The sequence below is a fragment of the Mytilus galloprovincialis genome, chromosome 5, assembly GCF_965363235.1.
Source record: "Mytilus galloprovincialis chromosome 5, xbMytGall1.hap1.1, whole genome shotgun sequence".
Taxonomy (NCBI): Eukaryota; Metazoa; Mollusca; class Bivalvia; order Mytilida; family Mytilidae; genus Mytilus; species Mytilus galloprovincialis.
The window spans coordinates 4,600,364-4,620,111 of record NC_134842.1 but is presented as its reverse complement, the minus strand read 5'-3'; the positions used below and the strand labels follow the sequence as shown (position 1 = coordinate 4,620,111).

The 19,748-nt window shown below is 34.2% G+C and overlaps 2 protein-coding genes across 2 annotated transcripts in view; one reads left to right on the top strand and one right to left on the bottom strand.

Moving 5' to 3' along the window:
- Positions 1-5,662: 5,662 nt before the first annotated feature.
- Positions 5,663-19,748, bottom strand: part of LOC143076959 (uncharacterized) — a 28,678-nt gene continuing 14,592 nt past the window's right edge. The window contains exons 4-13 of the mRNA XM_076252854.1: positions 17,578-17,752; positions 16,457-16,595; positions 15,700-15,788; positions 15,284-15,364; positions 14,392-14,552; positions 8,585-8,729; positions 7,969-8,072; positions 7,103-7,219; positions 6,493-6,635; positions 5,663-5,786 (exon numbers count right to left, since the gene is read on the bottom strand). Of these exons, the coding sequence (XP_076108969.1) occupies positions 5,663-5,786; positions 6,493-6,635; positions 7,103-7,219; positions 7,969-8,072; positions 8,585-8,729; positions 14,392-14,552; positions 15,284-15,364; positions 15,700-15,788; positions 16,457-16,595; positions 17,578-17,752 (1,278 nt within the window). The remainder of the gene's footprint in view (positions 5,787-6,492; positions 6,636-7,102; positions 7,220-7,968; positions 8,073-8,584; positions 8,730-14,391; positions 14,553-15,283; positions 15,365-15,699; positions 15,789-16,456; positions 16,596-17,577; positions 17,753-19,748) is intronic.
- On the top strand, positions 9,028-10,585 carry LOC143074993 (uncharacterized). Its single transcript, XM_076250212.1, has one exon. It carries the CDS (start codon positions 9,351-9,353, stop codon positions 10,380-10,382), a length of 1,032 nt encoding a protein of 343 aa, XP_076106327.1. The 5' UTR covers positions 9,028-9,350; the 3' UTR covers positions 10,383-10,585.

Genomic DNA, 19,748 nt, shown 5'->3' with positions numbered 1-19,748 from the left:
ACAGCCTCTGTCTACAACACTTATATTGTCAGTAATATAGTTCATACCTGTTTAATTGTATATCCCTCTGGTGGACAGCCTCTGTCTACAACACTTATATTGTCAGTGATATAGTCCATACCTGTTTAATTGTATATCCCTCTGGTGGACAGCCTCTGTCTACAACACTTATATTGTCAGTGATATATTCCATACCTGTTTAATTGTATATTCCTCTGGTGGACAGCCTCTGTCTACAACACTTATATTGTCAGTGATATAGTCCATACCTGTTTAATTGTATATCCCTCTGGTGGACAGCCTCTGTCTACAACACTTATATTGTCAGTGATATAGTCCATACCTGTTTAATTGTATATCCCTCTGGTGGACAGCCTCTGTCTACAACACTTATATTGTCAGTAATATAGTTCATACCTGTTTAATTGTATATCCCTCTGGTGGACAGCCTCTGTCTACAACACTTATATTGTCAGTGATATAGTCCATACCTGTTTAATTGTATATCCCTCTGGTGGACAGCCTCTGTCTACAACACTTATATTGTCAGTGATATAATCCATACCTGTTTAATTGTATATCCCTCTGGTGGACAGCCTCTGTCTACAACACTTATATTGTCAGTGATATAATCCATACCTGTTTAATTGTATATCCCTCTGGTGGACAGCCTCTGTCTACAACACTTATATTGTCAGTGATATAGTTCATACCTGTTTAATTGTATATCCCTCTGGTGGACAGCCTCTGTCTACAACACTTATATTGTCAGTGATATAGTTCATACCTGTTTAATTGTATATCCCTCTGGTGGACAGCCTCTGTCTACACACTTATATTGTCAGTGATATAGTCATACCTGTTTAATTGTATATCCCTCTGGTGGACAGCCTCTGTCTACAACACTTATATTGTCAGTGATATAGTCATACCTGTTTAATTGTATATCCCTCTGGTGGACAGCCTCTGTCTACAACACTTATATTGTCAGTGATATAGTTCATACCTGTTTAATTGTATATCCCTCTGGTGGACAGCCTCTGTCTACAACACTTATATTGTCAGTGATATAGTCCATACCTGTTTAATTGTATATCCCTCTGGTGGACAGCCTCTGTCTACAACACTTATATTGTCAGTGATATAGTCCATACCTGTTTAATTGTATATCCCTCTGGTGGACAGCCTCTGTCTACAACACTTATATTGTCAGTGATATATTCATACCTGTTTAATTGTATATCCCTCTGGTGGACAGCCTCTGTCTACAACACTTATATTGTCAGTGATATATTCCATACCTGTTTAATTGTATATCCCTCTGGTGGACAGCCTCTGTCTACAACACTTATATTGTCAGTGATATATTCCATACCTGTTTAATTGTATATCCCTCTGGTGGACAGCCTCTGTCTACAACACTTATATTGTCAGTGATATAGTCCATACCTGTTTAATTGTATATCCCTCTGGTGGACAGCCTCTGTCTACAACACTTATATTGTCAGTGATATAGTCCATACCTGTTTAATTGTATATCCCTCTGGTGGACAGCCTCTGTCTACAACACTTATATTGTCAGTGATATAGTCCATACCTGTTTAATTGTATATCCCTCTGGTGGACAGCCTCTGTCTACAACACTTATATTGTCAGTGATATAGTTCATACCTGTTTAATTGTATATCCCTCTGGTGGACAGCCTCTGTCTACAACACTTATATTGTCAGTGATATAGTTCATACCTGTTTAATTGTATATCCCTCTGGTGGACAGCCTCTGTCTACAACACTTATATTGTCAGTGATATAGTTCATACCTGTTTAATTGTATATCCCTCTGGTGGACAGCCTCTGTCTTCAACACTTATATTGTCAGTGATATAGTCCATACCTGTTTAATTGTATATCCCTCTGGTGGACAGCCTCTGTCTACAACACTTATATTGTCAGTGATATAGTCCATACCTGTTTAATTGTATATCCCTCTGGTGGACAGCCTCTGTCTACAACACTTATATTGTCAGTGATATAGTTCATACCTGTTTAATTGTATATCCCTCTGGTGGACAGCCTCTGTCTACTACACTTATATTGTCAGTGATATAGTCCATACCTGTTTAATTGTATATCCCTCTGGTGGACAGCCTCTGTCTACTACACTTATATTGTCAGTGATATAGTCCATACCTGTTTAATTGTATATCCGTCTGGTGGACAGCCTCTGTCTACAACACTTATATTGTCAGTGATATAGTTCATACCTGTTTAATTGTATATCCCTCTGGTGGACAGCCTCTGTCTACAACACTTATATTGTCAGTGATATAGTTCATACCTGTTTAATTGTATATCCCTCTGGTGGACAGCCTCTGTCTACAACACTTATATTGTCAGTGATATAGTCCATACCTGTTTAATTGTATATCCCTCTGGTGGACAGCCTCTGTCTACAACACTTATATTGTCAGTGATATAGTTCATACCTGTTTAATTGTATATCCCTCTGGTGGACAGCCTCTGTCTACAACACTTATATTGTCAGTGATATAGTCCATACCTGTTTAATTGTATATCCCTCTGGTGGACAGCCTCTGTCTACAACACTTATATTGTCAGTGATATAGTTCATACCTGTTTAATTGTATATCCCTCTGGTGGACAGCCTCTGTCTACAACACTTATATTGTCAGTGATATAGTCCATACCTGTTTAATTGTATATCCCTCTGGTGGACAGCCTCTGTCTACAACACTTATATTGTCAGTGGTATAGTCCATACCTGTTTAATTGTATATCCCTCTGGTGGACAGCCTCTGTCTACAACACTTATATTGTCAGTGATATAGTACATACCTGTTTAATTGTATATCCCTCTGGTGGACAGCCTCTGTCTACAACACTTATATTGTCAGTGATATAGTCCATACCTGTTTAATTGTATATCCCTCTGGTGGACAGCCTCTGTCTACAACACTTATATTGTCAGTGATATAGTTCATACCTGTTTAATTGTATATCCCTCTGGTGGACAGCCTCTGTCTACAACACTTATATTGTCAGTGATATAGTCCATACCTGTTTAATTGTATATCCCTCTGGTGGACAGCCTCTGTCTACAACACTTATATTGTCAGTGATATAGTCCTTACCTGTTTAATTGTATATCCCTCTGGTGGACAGCCTCTGTCTACAACACTTATATTGTCAGTGATATAGTTCATACCTGTTTAATTGTATATCCCTCTGGTGGACAGCCTCTGTCTACAACACTTATATTGTCAGTGATATAGTTCATACCTGTTTAATTGTATATCCCTCTGGTGGACAGCCTCTGTCTACAACACTTATATTGTCAGTGATATAGTCCATACCTGTTTAATTGTATATCCCTCTGGTGGACAGCCTCTGTCTACAACACTTATATTGTCAGTGATATAGTTCATACCTGTTTAATTGTATATCCCTCTGGTGGACAGCCTCTGTCTTCAACACTTATATTGTCAGTGATATAGTCCATACCCTGTTTAATTGTATATCCCTCTGGTGGACAGCCTCTGTCTACAACACTTATATTGTCAGTGATATAGTCCATACCTGTTTAATTGTATATCCCTCTGGTGGACAGCCTCTGTCTACAACACTTATATTGTCAGTGATATAGTCCATACCTGTTTAATTGTATATTCCTCTGGTGGACAGCCTCTGTCTACAACACTTATATTGTCAGTGATATAGTCCATACCTGTTTAATTGTATATCCTTCTGGTGGACAGCCTCTGTCTACAACACTTATATTGTCAGTGATATAGTTCATACCTGTTTAATTGTATATCCCTCTGGTGGACAGCCTCTGTCTACTACACTTATATTGTCAGTGATATAGTCCATACCTGTTTAATTGTATATCCCTCTGGTGGACAGTCTCTGTCTACTACACTTATATTGTCAGTGATATAGTCCATACCTGTTTAATTGTATATCCCTCTGGTGGACAGCCTCTGTCTACAACACTTATATTGTCAGTGATATAGTTCATACCTGTTTAATTGTATATCCCTCTGGTGGACAGCCTCTGTCTACAACACTTATATTGTCAGTGATATAGTTCATACCTGTTTAATTGTATATCCCTCTGGTGGACAGCCTCTGTCTACAACACTTATATTGTCAGTGATATAGTTCATACCTGTTTAATTGTATATCCCTCTGGTGGACAGCCTCTGTCTACAACACTTATATTGTCAGTGATATAATCCTTACCTGTTTAATTGTATATCCCTCTGGTGGACAGCCTCTGTCTACAACACTTATATTGTCAGTGATATAGTCCATACCTGTTTAATTGTATATCCCTCTGGTGGACAGCCTCTGTCTACAACACTTATATTGTCAGTGATATAGTCCATACCTGTTTCATTGTATATCCCTCTGGTGGACAGCCTCTGTCTACAACACTTATATTGTCAGTGATATAGTTCATACCTGTTTAATTGTATATCCCTCTGGTGGACAGCCTCTGTCTACAACACTTATATTGTCAGTGATATAGTTCATACCTGTTTAATTGTATATCCCTCTGGTAGACAGCCTCTCTCTACAACACTTTTATTGTCAGTGATATAATCCATACCTGTTTAATTGTATATCCCTCTGGTGGACAGCCTCTGTCTACAACACTTATATTGTCAGTGATATAGTTCATACCTGTTTAATTGTATATCCCTCTGGTGGACAGCCTCTGTCTACAACACTTATATTGTCAGTGATATAGTTCATACCTGTTTAATTGTATATCCCTCTGGTGGACAGCCTCTGTCTACAACACTTATATTGTCAGTGATATAGTCCATACCTGTTTAATTGTATATCCCTCTGGTGGACAGCCTCTGTCTACAACACTTATATTGTCAGTGATATAGTCCATACCTGTTTAATTGTATATCCCTCTGGTGGACAGCCTCTGTCTACAACACTTATATTGTCAGTGATACAGTTCATACCTGTTTAATTGTATATCCCTCTGGTGGACAGCCTCTGTCTACAACACTTATATTGTCAGTGATATAGTACATACCTGTTTAATTGTATATCCCTCTGGTGGACAGCCTCTGTCTACAACACTTATATTGTCAGTGATATAGTTCATACCTGTTTAATTGTATATCCCTCTGGTGGACAGCCTCTGTCTACAACACTTATATTGTCAGTGATATAGTTCATACCTGTTTAATTGTATATCCCTCTGGTGGACAGCCTCTGTCTACAACACTTATATTGTCAGTGATATAATCCATACCTGTTTAATTGTATATCCCTCTGGTGGACAGCCTCTGTCTACAACACTTATATTGTCAGTGATATAGTCCATACCTGTTTAATTGTATATCCCTCTGGTGGACAGCCTCTGTCTACAACACTTATATTGTCAGTGATATAGTTCATACCTGTTTAATTGTATATCCCTCTGGTGGACAGCCTCTGTCTACAACACTTATATTGTCAGTGATATAGTCCATACCTGTTTAATTGTATATCCCTCTGGTGGACAGCCTCTGTCTACAACACTTATATTGTCAGTGATATAGTCCATACCTGTTTAATTGTATATCCCTCTGGTGGACAGCCTCTGTCTACAACACTTATATTGTCAGTGATATAGTTCATACCTGTTTAATTGTATATCCCTCTGGTGGACAGCCTCTGTCTACAACACTTATATTGTCTAAGCCTAGAAATCCACCATGGAATATGAATCTGTCACGACACTGGAGATTTGTCATCCACCTGTTAAGATATAGGGAATAAATTATTAAACCAGTTTACTCTTCAAGAGAATACTCATAATAACATAAGCCTCCATGAAATGTGTACCATGTAGCAGGTTATTTTCAATGGGTGTAAATTTTCGCTTACTTTTCACGAATATAACAAAATCACCAAGATAAATTCCACCAATTTAAAAGGGCACATGCAAAGGTATTGATAAATGTATTGTATTACCACCAAAATATTTTGTATACCGTATTCAATGAAAATTATGGAATTTTGAACCAGCGAAAAATAACCCGCTATACAGTATCTACCACTGCACTGAAGGGTTGTCATTTGTATGTCAAGATATAGGGAAAAAGTTATTAAAACAATTTACTCTTCCAGATAAGACTCATAATAACAGAAGCAGTCATGAAAGATATTGTTATAAATAAGGCTGTTAGTTTTCTTGTTTGGACCAGTCACACTCAAATTTGGCAATAGTATATCTCACAGGAAATGAACAGGATAGGCTTTTTAGTATAAAATAGATCAATCTCAAACTTCCCAGGACTTCGTGATTGTGTCATTTTAACATAGTTGTCAAACATTGTATTTTTTAGGCAAAAACCTAGCCATAATGCCCTTACGTTTTTCCTATTTCCATGCAGCAGGATATATCAAAATCAAATATCCACATAAATATGATTATGTAAAGTCAATGTTAAGACATACTAACCAGTTATAATTCTTATGAAGTTTACAGAAAGAGCTGAATAAGAAGTTTAGATCAGTTCCTCCAGTCATTTGGAACACCTTTAGACTTGTCCATGCATGAATAGGTGGATTATTGTCATCATAGTTGAACTCACATCCTGGTAACTGAAAATGAATTTATAATAATATTTTGTATGAAGGGAAATTCCCAGTTATATAGTGCCTCAAGAATGTGCTAAGTCAATTGTTTGGTTGCTGTCACATTGATGTAGACCCCTTTATTATTCATATCAAGGTCACATGATTTCTGTAAGACAACCATGGGTGCCTGTAAATGAATTTAGAAGTTCAAATATATTTGCATTCTATGGTACAGAAACTATATTTGTCTTGTGTTACTGTAAAATTTTAAATCACATAAAAGTCATTTCTAATTGTGAGACTTGAAAGAAATATTGGAGTCAAGAATGGTAAATCCAATTTTCTGCTAAAACAGCACAAATATTGGAGTCAAGAATGGTAAATCCAATTTTCTGCTATAATGGCACAAATATAAAAGGTATATTAACAGAATTTTTAACAAATAGAATACATGATTTTTTGTTAGTATTTAATGAATTATAGGAACATACCTGGCCTTCTGGTGACATGTATCTTTCTGATAACAATAGCAGTAACTGATGCTTGGCAAAGTCAGGATCAAGACGACAAAATGGTATCATCTGAAAACATGTATCCCATGTAGCAAACTGAAATAGAAAAGTAATCACTGAAAAACTGAGATTTAATATCAGGAAACATGTGTCCCATGTGGCAAACTGGTATAGCAAAATAATCACTGAATAATAAACTGAATCAGATTAATCATCCCGAAACATGTGTCAAATGGGGCAAACTGGATTGGAAATGTTATCACTAAGTAACAAACTGAATCAAATTAATTATTAGTAAACATGTGTCTCCTGTAGCAAACTAGAACAGAAAAGTAATCAGTTGATAACAGACTGACTCAGATTAATTATCTGGAGACATGAATCCCATGTGGCAAACTGGAATAGAAAAGTAATCACTGGATAACAAACTGAATCAGATTAATCATCTGAAGACATGTGTCCCATGTAGCAAACTGGAATAGAAAAGTAATAGCTGAATAACAAACTGAATCAGATTAATTATCTGGAAACATGTGTCCCATGTAGCAAACTGGAATAGATGTAACAATGCAATTATATTATAATAAAAGTACTCATATTTCTAAAACTAATTCCTTTAAAAAAAATGCATGTTTTTCCCTTATATTTGGAGTTTAGAGTTGATTGAAGATCTGTAATATTTCATGTTGAATATATTTGAAACATAATTATATTAAAGCAAGTTAGATTTTATGTAGGAAAAAAGAATGTAGGTTGACCTTGATATATCTTTTGACATAGTAATTCTGTTTGATAGTCATGATAGTGCTATTTAAAATTTTCTTAACTTATTGAAAAAGACATACCCATGGGAACTCCCATTTATCTGGCACAGATAGGATATCTTTAGCTTTTAAATGTTTTCTCCATTTTATATTTCTTTCCATTACATCCCAGTTTCCAGGTTTAACTATAATAAATTATATTTCTATCTAAATAAAACAACTTTCTAGGTGAAATAAAAATGATCTAGGTATATGCTAAATAGAATTAAGAAATACCTTCTATATTCTTATTTCGATGACATAATGAAAATGGTAAAATTCTCAATTGTAGATGTCATAAAAGGATGTTTTGATCTTTGTCATGTTTTTGACAAGTTTTGTTTGATATGGTGTCCAATATTTATAGTAATTCCAGCTTAACCTAGTGGAGCAACTGAAGTTCTTTTTGATGGGATTTTTCTTTAAGTTTTGTGTAGAATTTTGTGGCCGGTTGTTTGTGTTTGTTTTTTCTATAATATAAGATTGTTTTGTATGATCTCCCCTATTTTTGTTCTTAAAATTTGTTTTGTTGTGAAACTTCATGTTAAAATTCAGATCTGATTGATTAATTTGAGGACAATATAATTACTATTCTTTATTTTCACTTTTTTCAAATCACCCTTCTGACATTCAATTATTTAAGATAAAATATAAATACCTGTTTTAACTTTATTTTCTGTAGCTTGTCCTCTGTGATACCACTCATCAACATCATAATAATAAAATTGTTTATTCCACAGAAGTCCTGCCCAAGCCCCCTTAGCAACACTCTTTTCTTGGTCTGACCATTGACAATCAAACAGCTACAAAATAAATACGGAAAAGCTACAAACAATTACAGAATAAAAAACTTCGCTGAGCACAGCCTGATACGTCCACAGAGGTTGAACCCTAAACAGTCCGTGCAAGTTTGGACACAATATTCAAGCTTGATACTGTCTGAATATAGATCATGTGATCAAATTTCTGACTCAAGATAAATGTGGTGAAAGATCTAAAAAATTCAAAATGGTTGAAATATTTAGGAGTACCTCTACTTTAGCGGACCCCATAAAAAGTACGGGAAACTATAGTAAGTACTAGTACATGTATATAGGAATTGGTCCCGCCAAAAAGTTAAAAACGAAAATAGGCCAAAAATCAAAAAAAGAAGGTCAAAATCGAACTCCCCAGGTCAAGTTTTGTTTAAAAAACTGTTGTTTTAAACAGTTTTTTAAATGAAAATTACAAAATCTAGTAGAAATACGTCTTGGTAAGTGTACAAAATGTCTACGCTTCCGTAACTCAGGTAGGTATATCACGTGATAAAAATTCCATTATCTGTGACCTCTATGTCATGAATATTCATGAATAAGTGACGTCATAGTCAACCGTAACGTAAAATCAGCTGTGTTTACAAACACTGTTACAATGTAAATACGGAAATGCCGATCAAGTTAAAAGATTTGTTTATTATTTGTGAAAGTGTTGAGAAAATTATTCAGTGGTGTTTTTCACTAGGATTAATTCTAGATTTATCTGGAGAGGTATGTAAAAAGTGTAGCCATGGACATTTCAGTTTAAGAAAAGACAGTTCTTTTTCAAACGACATTTTTTATTGGAAGTGCAGCAACAAAAAATGCAATAAAAAGGTCTCCATCAGAAACGGATCCTGGTTTCAAGGACATAATTTAAGTTTGGAAAAAATATTATTCATCACTTATTTCTGGATTTACAAAATAGACCAAGAATTTGTTAAACATCAACTTTCTATTTGTAATCAAACAATCGTAGCTTGGTACAATTATTGCCGTGAAGTTTGCATAGAAATTTTGGAAATAGACAGTGAAAAAATAGGTGGAGAAAACGTTATCGTAGAAATAGACGAAAGTAAATTTGGAAAAAGAAAATACCATAAAGGGCGTCGAGTTGAAGGACAGTGGGTCTTTGGAGGTATAGAAAGAGACAGCAAAAAAAGTTTTTTTGCATCAGTAGAAAATCGGACAAAAGAAACACTGTTAAAATTAATAAAAGACAACATAAAACCAGGAACCACAATCATCAGCGACTGTTGGAAGGCATATGATTGTCTAGGATCTGAGGGATTTGAACACTTAAAAGTCAACCATTCTGTAAATTTTGTAGACCCTGAAACAGGAGCGCATACAAATTCGATTGAAAGTACTTGGCGAGCACTTAAAAAATCACTTCCAAAATACGGCACAGTAAAATCCCTTTATGACACTTATTTCAGTCAATATTGTGTACGAAAAAAATATATTATTGGCTCTGACAACCCTTTCCTAGCATTTATTAACCTTATTAAAAAAGTGTATAATCCGGAAAAACAAAAACAAGCCCTAATTACGACAGAAACCATCACCGTCAGTGTACCACAACCTGCATCTAAAAATCCAAGAGTACTAAACGAAATAACAAACACACTAAATTCTAGTATGGATGATTTTCAAGCTTAAATGGGTAAGTGCATTATATTTATTTTTAATTGTTCAGTTTCACTAGTTAAAATCACTTTTTAAAAATCATTTACATCGACGTCTTTCGAAGCGGTAAAAAAATGGCCGCTGTTTATATTTCAGCATAGCAACGTAACTCGGGGTTATTGGTCATGCGCATAAATTGTGCATCTTCCTACTTCCGGGGTCCGCTAAAACAGATTCTTCCCAATATTTGTATTAATTTTCAATTGAAGATTTCTTGCTATTGCACAATACTGTGATATTGTGTAACATTGTTCAACTGTCTAATACTGTGCTATTGTGCAATTACGTGCAATTGAAGATGTCTTTCTGTTGCTTATTACTGTGCAATTGAATACTTCTTGGTATTGCGCAATACTATGAAATTTAAGTTTTCTGGATATTTGGTAGTATTTTGCTTTTGCGCAATACTGAGCTTTGAATATTCCTTTCTATTTCGCAATACTGTGCAATTGCAGATTTCTTGCTGTTGCGCATTACTGTGCAATTGATGATTTCTTGTTATTGCGCAATACTGTCCAATTGAAGATTTCTTACCATTGTAAATACTGTACCCAGTACTATATAATTGAAGAATTCCTGCTATTGCACAATTTTTCATAAAATAATTTACACCTCATATTTGGTGTGAATTACTGCCATATCAGTATTATTTGATTTAATATATGAATAAGCAATATAAAGCAAAGGAAAAATGGAAAATTTTAAGAAAATAAAACCAAAAAATTATCAACATCCCCCCCCTTTTTTTTAAACCCCCTTTCAGTAATTACCAACAGACTCAATCCCAGCTTTTCTTTTGTGATATGGTACCTTGTAGTACAATTGCAGACAAATCCATACACTTGACCTCAAGTAATTGTCTGGAAGCTAGAACTAGAGGCTCTCAAGACCTGTGTTGCTCACCTTGGTCTATGTGCATATTAAACAAAGGACACAGATGGATTCATGACGAAATTGTGTTTTGGTGATCGTGATGTGTTTGGTGATAATACTTTACTAAACATTATTGTTGCTACAATTATCTCTATCTATAATGAACATGGCCAAGTTATTACAGTGGAAAATATTTTCTAAAAATTTACAAAAATTTACAAAAATTTATGAAAATTGTTAAAAAATTACTTAAAAGGGCAATAAATCCATAATGGGTCAACTTACAATTTTAGTCATGTTGACTTATATTTGTAGATCTTACTTTGCTGAACATTATTGCTGTTTACAGTTTATCTCTATCTATAATAATATTCAAGATAACCAAAAACTGCAAAATGTCCTTAAGATTACTAATTCGGGGGCAGCAACCCAACAACGGGTTGTCTGATTTGTCTGAAAATTTCAGGACAGATAGATCTTGACCTAATAAACAATTTTACCCCTGTCAGATTTGCTCGAAATGCTTTGGTTTCAGAGTTATAAGCCAAAATCTACATTTTACCCCTATGTTCTATTTTTAACCATGGCGGCCATCTTGGTTGGTTGGCAGGGTCACACCACACATTTTTTAAATAAAATATCCAAATGATGATAGTGGCCAAGTGTGGTTAAATTTGGCCCAATACTTTCAGAGGAGAAGATTTTTCTAAAAGTTAACAGACGACAGATGCCGGACGACAGACGCCAAGTGATGAGAAAAGCTCACATGACCTTTCAGGTCAGGCAGGTGAGCTAAAAATGCTTGTTTTGGCCCCTAATTCCTGAACATTTGGTGCAATTACCACCAAAATTCAATTCCAGCCTTCCCTTTGTGTTGTAATACAAAATGTACCTTGAATTACAATTTCAAAGAGATCGATACACTTAAACAGAAGTTATTGTCTTGAAACTATAAAATTTATTTGTTTTTGGTCCCTTTATGGCCCCTAATTCCAGAACATTTTGGGCAATTACCCCCAAACTCAATCCCAGCCCTCCCTTTGTGATATGGAACCTTGTGGTACAATTTCAGAAAGACTCATTCACTAACACACAAGTTATTGTCCGGAAACTACAAAAATGCTTATTTTGACCCCTTTTGAGCCCCTAATTCCTAAACTGTTGGGACAATAACCCCAAACTTTCTTTTGTGGCTTCAAACCTTGTGTTTAAATTTATTAGAGATCCATTAACTTATACTAAGGTAATTGTCCAGAAAACAAGTGTCTTTGGATGACACGGACAACGACATTCCAATATGACCACAACATTTTTTGGGTGGTTGTATAAAAACTCAAAATGCACCTTCTCTTTCTCAAAAAGATTTTTACAGTGAAGTGTACTACGAGTGAGACAAATAATATCAAAATTAAAGAAACTTCTACCAGCTCTAACTCAAAGTATTGACAATTCTGTGTTAAGGGGTGTCAAATTCAGTTTGACAGCTTCAGATGTGATAAAAATTTGACCTTTATGAACTGGACCAAATAACTACTTAACATAACGATTCAGCACCCAAATTTTTTTAACATGTAATTACATCCCCCTACTTAATATTTCATGCATTTAATATCAAGAAATAAATTGGGAAAGTGTATCAAATAAAACATGCAAGTTATACACTGTTTACACTAGGGACTATATTCGTAGACAATGAAAACGAAAGGACAATAACTGTGTCCTTGGACCATATGTCTGAAATGTAGATTTTGATATTTTCAAGTTTTTTAGACATGTCAGATTTTTACCATTTTTAACGGTTTCAAGATTTAAATATCATTTTTGCATCTCAAACATATGTTCTTTTTTAGCCCTAGGTGGCCATGTTGGTTGGAGGTAGGCAGGATCATCAGACACATTACTTTGGTACTGGCATGAAAATACAGATTTTTTGTGTTATTTAAATTTGCTGTTACAAAATGATAGAAATTATTATAAATTAAGTCATGTATCTCCCTCATGCAAAGCTCTGATTCCTTTCACGGATTTGGCTATACTTTTTGGACCTTTTGGATTATAGCTCTTCATCTTTCATATAAGCTTTGGATTTCAAATATTTTGGCCACGAGCATCACTGAAGAGACATGTATTGTCGAAATGCGCATCTGGTGCAAGAAAAATTGGTACTGTTAATTTCATTACTACCACTGGGTCGATGCCTCTGCTGGTGGACTATTATTCCCCGAGGGTATCCCCAGCCCAGTAGCCAGTACTTCGGTACTGGCATAAAAATACAATTTTTGGTGTAATTAAAATTTTCTGTTACAAAATGATAGAAATTATTATAAATTAAGGAATGTATCTCCCTCATGCAAAGCTCTGATTCCTTTCATGGATTTGGCTATACTTTTTGGACCTTTTGGATTATAGCTCTTCATCTTTTATATAAGCTTTGGATTTCAAATATTTTGGCCACGAGCATCACTGAAGAGACATGTATTGTCGAAATGCTCATCTGGTGCAAGAAAATTGGTACCGTTAATTTTATTAACTATTTACTCAAAGGATGACTGTTTCATTAGTCAAATTGTTACAGGGGGCAAAACAAATAGTAAAAAATAACAGATGTGAAGTGATGAGAAAAATTCACTCTGCCCAAACCAAACAAAATTTCACTCAGATAAAAGTTGAAAAAGCAAGTGCACAGCTTCGTGGCTGTAGAAGAATATGTGCAAATTTTGTTGGGTTCTGTCCATGTCAGGAAAGTCCATGCCTTAGTATGGGGAACCTCAAAAATCAAACTGATAAAAAATTCAGATAGATGAACAACTTTATGGCTGTAGAATACAAGCTGTGAAAACTTGGATGTCTTCTGCAAAACCCTTTTTCAAGGAGTTTTTTTATAATTAAGGTTGTACATAGACTTTCATTTAGTTTTGTAGTAAAAGTGGGACAGTGCATATAATTTTTCTATGAAGTGTTGGGTAACCAGACCCAAGACTACAGTTCTCCAGACAGTGGAGGAAAGATACACAACAACAACATTGGCGCAGAAGATATTGACAAGGACAAACTACAACAAAAGATATGCCCCAGCTAGACAATGACACAATAAATCAAATGTACCTACTGAATTATAAAATGCCTCAGCTTTAATCTTCCATTCTTGTATAACATTAGAACTATTATCAAGGTTAGAATGTTTTCCTACAGGTAATAACTCCCATTCTATAATATCCTGTCCACCAGGTTCTACCTCAAGTGTGTATGCTGCATAGCAACAGTCTGGCTCTGAAAGAAATAAAACTGAGAGACTGAACAATACATAATAACATAGTTATAACAAATAACCATTTATTTTTATTTTCACTCATAAGGACACAGATAAATCACATAAATATGCAAATAAAGTACAAATCATATCCAGTAACAGTAAAGAGTCAACTTTTATACCCTCAAAATAGGAGATCTCATTGAGGGGAAATTGCTGTCATACCTTTAATAGAACCTGGTTTTCTGTGATATTTCTAAAGAAAATTTACAATTGAAATAGTAGGTGTTTGTTTTTATTGACCTTTAAATGCAGATACAAAATCATGCTGGACTTTATGGATGTTATTTTGTTTAGTTATAAATTCATGTTCACCTTGGAAGATATCATCATGGAGGACTATAAAACCATGTGTGTCTTTTGAATAAATTTATAATACTGACAAAAACATCATGTTTGATTGATTGGTGAATGTTTCCTTGATGTCCAGAGACAAATAGTACATACATCGTTCTTTTACAAGTAGAATGTTTTGACATTTCTGCACAAGGCATCAGATTTAACACCTCAATTTTTACTGGACAATGTTGTGTATTTATCATTTCCAGCACAGTCAAAAGGGACCACACTCAAATAATGAAAGAAGGCCTACTGATAAATGCCCTAAGCTGACTTATGGTTGTCATTTGTTCTCTGGTAAATAATTGTCACATTAGCAATCATACCACATTTCCTTATTTTAATATCTTACTTGTATTTGAATGGTTCCTCTTCAATTCTATTTCTGGAGATTGACCTGAGCTTGATTTTGAAAAGTTTATACAGAATTCACCTAAAATACAGAAACACATAAACTTAATTATTATTTAATGTCAATGAAATGGATGTTCTTTGTTGGTGTGCTGTCTCAGTGGTGTTCCATTTTTACTCTTAAAACAGTTTACCATAAACAGATAAATATTTAATTTTGTTCAAACAATTTTTGTATTTTTTTTTTTGTATGAACAATTCTGTTCAATACTGATTCATTTTATCTTGTTGAATGATGAATCTTGCTGATGTGTTAATTGTATAAATTTAAGTTACTGTATCTTGACTCATACCCCACAACACCTCCTACTCATAAAGTTCTGATACATAAAACCTGAATAAATATAATAAACTTACCCAACTGATAACTGACAGAAACAGCTGATTCTCCACCTTTGACCTGAAAACAGGGGACATTACTCATTTGTTTGGTATCATAATCATGTCTGAAAAAAAATAATTATGTGAAGGAATGGACCTTTATATCAGGTTAAACATCAATGCACAATTACATCTTATAAAAAATAATATTTAAAGAAATTTTCTTTTTAATTTCTGAAATCATGAGAACAAATTGTCCCAACCCCAAATTCTTCTTTAAATACCCCCTTTTCCAAAAATATTCTTTCATTCACAATATGGACATAAATTCTTTTTAAATTTCCAATAGAGTTTGTGGCAATAATTATGAAAGTTGTTCAAAATGTTGTGTTTGAATTACCTCCCTTACACTGCTTTTTAATTATGTTTTGTACTAAAGTTATTGTCCATTAACCAGGGCACCCTTGTTTTTTTCCCTTTTTTTTTTAGTTTGAGCCATAACCCCCAAAAGCCAATTTTTACCATTCCTTTGTGGTATGGAAACTTGTGGTATAATTTCAGAGACCCTAATACCTAAACTTTTGGGACTGTAACACCCCAAAAATCAATTCCAGTCGTCCTTTTGTGCTCATAAACCTTGTGTTTAAATTTCTTAGATTTCTATTTACTTAAACTTTAGTTATTTTGCGAAAACCAAATGTCTTCTATGACAATGACAACATGATACCAATATAAGACCGCAAAACAATCAGGTTCAGTGGTCTTTTTGCTGTACTTTGATTGGTTACTCTACCTGAACCAAAACTTTGGAGACAAGTTGAGTGTTTGGACTTCATGACTTATATTTGTTACTGTATATCTACACAGAATGGTGTCATTTTCAGGTTTAATATACTCAACCATAATCTGCCAATGGCCATCATCAAACACACCTGAAAAATACAATACAGGTAAATGAGAAATACATAATCTGCCAATGGCTGTCATCAAACACAACTGAAAAATACAAAACAGGTAAATGAGAAACACATAATCTGCCCATGGCCTTCATCAAACACAACTGAAAAATACAATACAGGTAAATGAGAAACACATAATCTGCCCATGGCCTTCATCAAACACACCTGAAAAATACAAAACAGGTAAATGAGAAACACATAATCTGCCCATGGCCTTCATCAAACACACCTGAAAAATACAAAACAGGTAAATGAGAAACACATAATCTGCCAATGGCCTTCATCAAACACACCTGAAAAATACAATACAGGTTATATGAGAAACACATAATCTGTCAATGGCTGTAATCATACACACCTGAAAAATACAAAACAGGTAAATGAGAAACACATAATCTGCCAATGGCCATCATCAAACACACCTGAAAATACAATCATGGTTATATGAGAAATACATAATCTGCCAATGGCTGTCATCAAATACACCTGAAAAATACAATCATGGTTATATGAGAAACACATAATCTGCAAATGGCTGTCATCAAACACAACGGAAAAATACAAAACAGGTAAATGAGAAACACATAATCTGCTAATGGCCTTCATCAAACACACCTGAAAAATACATAATCTGCCAATGGCTGTCATCAAACACAACGGAAAAATACAATACAGGTAAATGAGAAACACATAATCTGCCAATGGCCATCATCAAACACACCTGAAAATACAATACAGGTATACTCAACCACAATCTGCCAGTGGCCATCACCAAACACACCTGAAAAATACAATACAGGTATTTGAGAAACACATAATACCAAGATAGAAAGAAAAGCAAAATAAACATTTTGTAAAATGTAAAAGTTCATGATTTACTTTGTCCCATAAAATATCCAAAAATAAGAAAAAGTCTATAAAATTATAATGAATCTAAAGTATCCAATAAACATACCAGTGTCCAATACCTCATATTCTGATTGTCTTGGTGATCTCCCCTTGTTCTGCTCTATAAGTTCTGTGTATGGAAATTCTGTCTGAGGATACAAATATAAGGCCTTCATGTATCTGTGGTCAGGTTCATTATCCAAGTAGAAATATAGCTCTTTAACATCCTCTCCATGGTTACCCTAAAAAATAATGACCTAGAGATTAACCTATTGACCTAGAGATTAACCTATTGACCTAGAGATTAACCTATTGACCTAGAGATTAACCTGTCAGAGTGTTTATTGGTTTCCTTTGTTTATGGTTTGCTGTCACATTATTTATATATATGTAAGACTCAGATCGACGTCTGGTCTATAATCGACGTCCGTTCCTCAAATCGACGTCCAAATCTGACGTCACAATGAAATAACATTCCAAATCGACGGCCAATGTTATGCCTATCTAATCGACGTCCATTTTTTGGCTTCTCTAACTGACGTCTAATTTTTAGCTACTCTAATCAATGTCCGTTATGGACTTAGAAAACCAAATTGAACTGAACCGATAGCAGCTGAAAACTTTAAACCTTCAAACATGTTATGTGTGACATATAGGATCTACTAAAAAGAAGAAAAAAAAATATTACATACTAGAACAAGTATGTAAACAGGTTGTGATATTAATACTCATAAAGAATATGTCGGGGTTAAACATGTGTGCGAACACTTAACATAGAAAAGTGGTGTAACAGCACAACATAAGACATAATGCCAATTTTGTTTGCATATACGTTTCGCTCCAGGTGTAAAACTCATGAATTTGTTGAAAAATATCTTACAGAGACCGAAATTTGCTTTCAAAACAATTGGCTCAGTGTACTTCTTTTTGTTTTGTCTATTGTTGAAGACTGAATAATGCTCCTATAAGTCGTTTGGTTTTCTTTGTCGTTGGATTGCTTTCTCGTTATTAATATTAATAGGAATGACACACTATTATGTTGATCTATTGAATTAATTTTTCATCAAGGATGTTACCTATTTCGGGTTGAAAAAATCTATATTGAAAGTATGTACATGTATAAAGGTTTGAAAATTTAGTTGTCATAAGAACCCTACAAGACATGTACATGTATAAGTGTAAATTAAGTCCAGCTATTTATTATTTATTGATATTGGACATCGATTAAAGACGACTATACAATCAATCGGACGTCATTTTCGCAAAACATAACGTCACATTAGACGTCGATTAGAGTATCAAAATATAGGACGTCGATTTGAGAATGTGAAGTCAAATTTAGACGTCGATTTGATAAACGGACGTCGATTTGAGGAGCGGACGTTGATAAGAGGCCGGACGTCGATCTGAGTCTAACATATATATGATAACACTTGATAACAATCACAGATTTTCTTGTAAGAAGTAGTATTTATTATTTTAGCAATCAAGTCTTCAAAAAGATTTTCTAAAGCTGAAACAACTCTTCTTAACAAAGGTAAATTCTACAAATTTAAGTAATGGAAGAAATTTTATATCTGATGTGCAAATCTAAACTGAGCTTAGGAAGAATTTACTAGTGTTGGATAATCGGTTGAAATTACCAATCGATTATCTATTACAATCGGTTGACAGCAAACAACCAACTATCGGTTATAATCGCATCATAATACTTTGCCCTTTTTTCAAATGAAATCATGCATTTAGTCTCATTGTACATGCTTAATGTGTATATTCCATATCATTGCAGAGTTTATATGTTCATATTTGATCTTTTGTTTCCTTTTCATATTCTGTCGTACTAAATTATAATCCTGGTACCTTTGATAACTATTTATTCAGCAGATAAAACAATGCATTAATAAGAATCAAGATTCTTAGTGATCTCATAATTACAACAATAATTACCAACAGTGACACTAACATTTCTAAATTCCAATGGTGTAACTCACAATACAATTTCAATAACATAGCTGTATAAACATTTGAATGCTTCTAATTACGAAAAGATATATAAAGTTTTTAACTTTAAGAAATTTAAGATTAACAACAAAAAAAACAACAATGCATTAAAAATTTTGCATTATAATATCTGAATATATACAGTAAACAAAGGGGATTAAGCCAATGTCTGTTAATTCATGTATAATGCCTTTTTTCAGCTTTTGTGATCATTATTTTTCTGTCAATTGTGTCATT

Bases quoted from the DNA above. Each gene is read 5' to 3' on its own strand.
- LOC143074993 (XM_076250212.1), top strand. From the start codon at position 9,351: ATGCCGATCAAGTTAAAAGATTTGTTTATTATTTGTGAAAGTGTTGAG.